The sequence below is a fragment of the Myotis brandtii genome, unplaced genomic scaffold (genome assembly GCF_000412655.1).
Source record: "Myotis brandtii unplaced genomic scaffold, ASM41265v1 scaffold332, whole genome shotgun sequence".
NCBI classification, from domain to species: Eukaryota; Metazoa; Chordata; class Mammalia; order Chiroptera; family Vespertilionidae; genus Myotis; species Myotis brandtii.
In genome coordinates this window covers 674,817-680,500 of record NW_005362797.1, presented here as the reverse complement: position 1 = coordinate 680,500, position 5,684 = coordinate 674,817, and the positions used below count along the sequence as shown (strand labels likewise).

General features: G+C 42.3%; 1 protein-coding gene across 3 annotated transcripts in view; it reads right to left on the bottom strand.

The window, feature by feature from the left end:
- The window catches only part of SPATA7 (spermatogenesis associated 7), a 20,124-nt gene that overhangs the window by 11,011 nt on the left and 3,429 nt on the right, over positions 1–5,684 (bottom strand). For 2 of the 3 annotated variants that reach the window (XM_014543661.1, XM_014543662.1), the window contains exon 3: positions 2,682–2,833. In XM_014543661.1, coding sequence (XP_014399147.1) covers positions 2,682–2,833 — 152 coding nt within the window. The remainder of the gene's footprint in view (positions 1–2,681; positions 2,834–5,684) is intronic. The other variant, XM_005871164.2, reaches the window with a different exon arrangement.

Genomic DNA, 5,684 nt, shown 5'->3' with positions numbered 1-5,684 from the left:
GACGCGGGGGGGGGGGGGGGGGGGGGGGGGGGGAGAGGAGCAGGTCCCTCAGCCCTGCCTGCACCCTCTCCAATCTGGGACATCCCTCTCGCAATCCGGGACCGCTGGCTCCTAACCACTAGCCTGCCTGTCTGATCACCCCTAACCCCTCTGCCTGCCTGCCTGATCGCCCCTAACTACCTCTGCCTGCCGGCCTGATCGCCTCTACCTTGCCCCCCTGCCAGCCTGATCACCCCTACCTTTCTCCCTGCTGGCCTGATCGCCCCTAACTTGCTCCCCTGCTGGCCTGATCGCTCCTAACCATCTCTGCCTTGGCCCCCGGCCTAAGCCGCAGTCTGGCCTCCCTCTGTGGGAGGCGATCTGGTGGATCAGGGAAAGGTGCCCTCATTACCCCGCTGCTGCTGCCACTGCTGGCTTGAGCCTCGGCCCCCGCAGCCACTACAGCTTTGTCCGGAAGGTCGTCTGGAAGACATCTGCCCTAATTAGCATATTATCCTTTTATTAATATAGATAGTCAAAATGCTGGATAATGGAAAATATTACCCCGCTGCTGCTGCCACTGCTGGCCTGAGCCTCGGCCCCCGCAGCCACTGTGGCTTTGTCTGGAAGGTCGTCCGGAAGACATCAGCCCTAATGAGCATATTACCCTTTTATTAATATAGTCAAAATGCTGGATAATGGAAAAATATTTTAAATTTTCAGTTAAAAAGTCCAATCACTAAAAATGAAAATGCACATGTGCATCAAATATTGATGAACAGATTCCCAGATGGCAAATTATAGCACAGCGTCTGGCAGAATTATTCTAAAGGAAGCAATTCTATTCCTGGTCCTTCTATCTATGCAACAGGCCTGGGGGCTCTTAAGCATTATAGCTTCCCTGAGGACTCCCAAATTTATTTTCAGTCTGAGAGAAATGCTTATATCAACTCTCTACTGACTATATGAGATGTTCCAAAGGCACCTCAAATGAAGCATGTCCAAACCAGCAAACTCAAACCCTACATTACCCCCTCCTCCAAAGAAAACATTGCACTTTGTCCTGTTATCATCCCTTCACCATCTTCCCAGCTGCCCACACCAAAAGCCTGAGAACCTCCTTAATTTTGGCCTCTTGCTCTTCACATCATCGAATCAGGCACTAAGTCCTGGGGAATTCTCCTTTCTAACTATTTCCTAAATATATCCCTTGTGCTCCCTTCTGCTGTCTTAGATCAGGTCTTAATCATTTCTTCCCCAGGTTATTGAACTGTCTCATAACTAGTCTGTCTTTCCCTCCTGCCAGTGTAGTTTTTGTAAAGTATGATGACTAAACATCCCAACTAAAAACTGGTTTATGGTTCCCCATACCCATCTAAGAAAAACAACCTGGATTCATTATTGTGGTACAAATGTCCTTTAGTCATTCCCATTTACTGATATATACAATGGAAAGCGCTGGAGTCAGATATGAATGTGATACCTAGTAAGCAGAGCAGTGAAACTGGCTTTTATTAACAGGCAGTAGTTTTTATCATATCAAGCGTGTTGGGGGACAAAACACAAAGCTCAAGGACTGATCTGGATGATCTAGGAGACCATGCTCATGACTCTGGGATCCTCTCAATGGCCATACCTCAACTAGGTGACTTGCAAAGAAATTTGCCCATCTTGAACACTGGTACAGAGTGAAAAGGGAACACTAGCCTTTGAGAATCTGTAATTATATGCTGCCACCATACAAACTTGCAGCCTAAATGTGCATTGCCCAAATGGCCCACAAAAACCTAAGTCAAGACAAATAACTCATTTTTTTCTAATACACAAACTGTAGGGGGATCTATATATATAAAAGCCTAAGCGACCATCTGACCAGTAGGTTCTATGTGCAATGACCACCAGGGGGCAGACACTCAATGCAGGAGCTGCCAAGCTGCAGTGACTTGGCAGCTGTGGTTCTCAGGTGACATGCCCAGAATCAGAGAGGAGGGAGCCCGATTCCAGGATGTGTCACCCGAGAACTGCCCTCTTGCAATCTGGGACCCCTCAGGGGATGTAGGAGAGCCGGTTTCAGCCCGATCCCCACAGACCAGGCCAAGGGACCCCGCCAGTGCACGAATACATGCACCAGGCCTCTAGTATATCTATCTCTATCTCTATCTCTCTCTATATATATTTATATATATATATCTATATATCTATATCTATATATCTATATCTATATATCTATATATCTATATATCTATACCTATACCTATATATAGATATGAAGTTGTCTATGTCATCTAAATTTTCAAATTTTGGGCATAGACTTATTCATAATATTATCTTACTCTCTTTTGAATATGTGTTATTTCCCCATTTAATTTCTGCCTTCAATCTTAAGTATTTTCTCCACAGACCAGGCCAAGGGACCCCGCCAGTGCACGAATACATGCACCAGGCCTCTAGTATATCTATCTCTATCTCTATCTCTCTGTTAATCATTTCTATTGTATTTTAGTAGGACTTTGTTAAAGTCCACCAATAGTTGTGACAGAGACTGTGTGGCCTGAAAAGCCTAAAATATTTACTATTTGGTTCTTTACAGGAAAAGTTTGTTTCTGACCAATAGGAAACATGTTACTAAAAAGTCAGGTTGTACCACTGATGAAATAGCTTAGAAATATCTACTTGTAAAAGGTGAAAAAAGATCATCTTACCTTTTGTAGAGTGTTAAGTGATGACTTGGAATTATTTTTAGAATTGGCCTGCACTGTAGTTTTAGTTACTTGCAACTCCCTTTCACATTGTGCTATTTCCTTTCTGAGTTTCTCTCGTCGTTGTTGATCTGCATCTGATGGGGAAAACAAATCTTTTGAAATATAGAAAATAGAAAACTTAATTTTTTGGTCTTGGAAGACTAATAAAGCCTACATTTTTTTCCTTGCTAAAATGTTTACACTACTGATCTGCAAGGAAAAATCTCTATATTTTTCCATATAAAGAAAAGCTAAGATAGTAAATATTGAATTTAGAGAAACTTTAAATGGATTATTTAAGAGCACAAACAGCCCTGACCGGTTTGGCTCAGTGGATAGAGCGTCGGCCTGCGGACTCAAGGGTCCCAGGTTCTATTCCAGTCAAGGGCATGTACCTGGGTTGCGGACACATCCCCAGTGGGGGGTGTGCAGGAGGCAGCTGATCGATGTTTCTCTCTCATCGATGTTTCTAACTCTCTCTCCCTCTCTCCTCCTCTCTGTAAAAAATCAATAAAATATATTTAAAATAAAATAAAATAAAGAGCACAAACAGCTTGGCTGGCATAGCTCAGTGGTTGAGCATTAACCTATGAACCAGGAAGTCACGGTTTGACTCCTGGTCAGGGCACATGTACAGGTTGTGGGCTCGATACCCAGTAGTGGGTGTGCAGGAGGCAGCCAATCAATGATTCTTTCTCATCATTGATGTTTCTCTCTCTCTCTCTCCCTCTCTCTTCCACTCTGAAATAAATTTAAAAATATAAAAAGAAAAAAGTTAAAGAGCACAAACAAGTTGTAACAAATTGGCTAAACCTAAGGAGTCAAGAAAGCAATTCCTGGCAGATATTCATAGAGATATGAAGGTCAGAAATGCTCGACTGTATTGTTCGTGACTCTGTAATCATCAACTTCAGAGTCTGAATTAGTCCATTAGATTCTCCCTCAAATAAAATATTGTCAATACCATAAATGCTATGCTAAAACTTTTTAAAGTTTTATATGACTTTAAAATGACATTAAATTTTAAAACATTTTCAATCAGGATATCTAAATTCTATTTTTCTTAAATGCTATTCATTTGAAAAAAAAACACACAAAAAAAGTGGTTTCACACTTTAGTGTGCTGTAAGTCAAGTACTAAGTCGTTATTAAAGACTTGCCAGTATACAGACTGAAAATGGCAAAATAAAAGCTAGTCAAAGTTCAGAGTTGAATAGAAATAGAATGACTTGTATTTTCATATAACATTAAAAATTTAACATATTTCATAGGAATCTATCTCACCTTAATGGACAACAAAATTTCAAGTTTTAATTCACCTCATTTTGAATCAGAACTTATAAAAGTTTTTACATGCCAAAAAAACAAGTAAGGTAATTTATATGTATATTTAAAGTTTCAATTATAATTAAGAAAAATTAGTAAATGCTAAAGTAAATGTATTTAGCATCTGGACAGGTGGGCCAGATGGTTGGAACATCGTCATTCTGTGCACCAGAAGGTTTTGGGTTTGATTCCTAGTCAGGGTACATGTCCAGTTTGCAGGGCTTGGTCCCCAGTGGGGGGGGCCTGCAACCGGCAGCAGATCAATGTTTTGCTTTCACATCCATGTTTCTCTCTAAAAAATCAATTTTAAAAATCTTAAAAAACAAACAAAAAACCCCAAGAATTTTCATAGTTAAAAAAAAAAGAGATGGGTCAAAATGTCTATAAAACTTGTCTTCAAAGTTATACTGACTATAATGAACATCAACTCTATAACACTAGAAGTAATAATGACTATTAGTTATACTTTATTTTATTTTATTTTTAAATATATTTTTTATTGATTTTTTTACAGAGAGGAAGGGAGAGGGATAGAGAGTTAGAAACATCGATGAGAGAGAAACATCGATTCAGCTGCCTCCTGCACACTCCCCACTGGGGATGTGCCTGCAACCAAGGTACATGCCCTTGACCGGAATCGAACCTGGGACCCTTCAGTCCCCAGGCCGACGCTCTATCCACTGAGCCAAACCGGTTAGGGCTGTTAGTTATACTTTAGTTTGGTGATTACAATCTTCACACTTCTAATCACCACAATTTTCTTTATTTACACGGCAACACAGAAAAACTCCTGTCTCAACTGAGGGCTGAAAATGCTGGGGGATAAATAAGCACTAGCTAAGTCTGCTTTCTAAAAACAAAAATGAGGAGCAATTTTTAAAATACAACCTCTATACTGTCAACGCCCGAAGTCTTATCTCTATCCTGAACCCCAGAAGAAGAACAAGTATTGGGAAAGATGTGGAGAAACTGGAACCCTTGCACACTGTTGGTGGGAATGTAAAATGATAGCGCTGCTACAGACAACGGTATGGTGGTTTCTCAAAAACTTAAAAAGAGAATTACAATATGACCCAGCAATTCCACTTCTGGGTATATACCCAAAAGAAATGAAAGTAGGGTCCCAAAGAGATATTTGTACATTCACATCTGTGAAATATTATTTATAACTAGAGGCCCGGTGCAAAAAAATTTGTGCACTGCGAGGGGGGGGGGTCCCCTCAGCCCGGCCTATGCCCTCTCGCAGCCCGGGACCCCTCGGGGATGACCACCCTGCTGGCTTAGGCCCGCTCCCCGGGGGATTGGGTCTAAACTGGCAGTCAGACATCCCTCTGGCAGCCCGGGAGCCCTCGGGCGATGTCCACTTGCCAGCGGGGAGCATGGCCTAAGCTGCAGTCGGACATCCTTAGCACTGCTGAGGAGGCAGGAGAGGCTCCCACCTGTACTGGCAGCCGTCAGCCTGGCTTGTTGTGGCTGAGAGAGCTGCCCCTGTGGGAGCGCACTGACCACCAGGGGGCAGCTCCTGCATTGAGCATCTGCCCCCTAGTGGTCAGTGTGTGTCATAGTGACCAGTCATTCCCAGTCTTTCTGCTGTTAGGGTCAGTTTGCATATTACCCTTTTACTATATAGGATAGAGG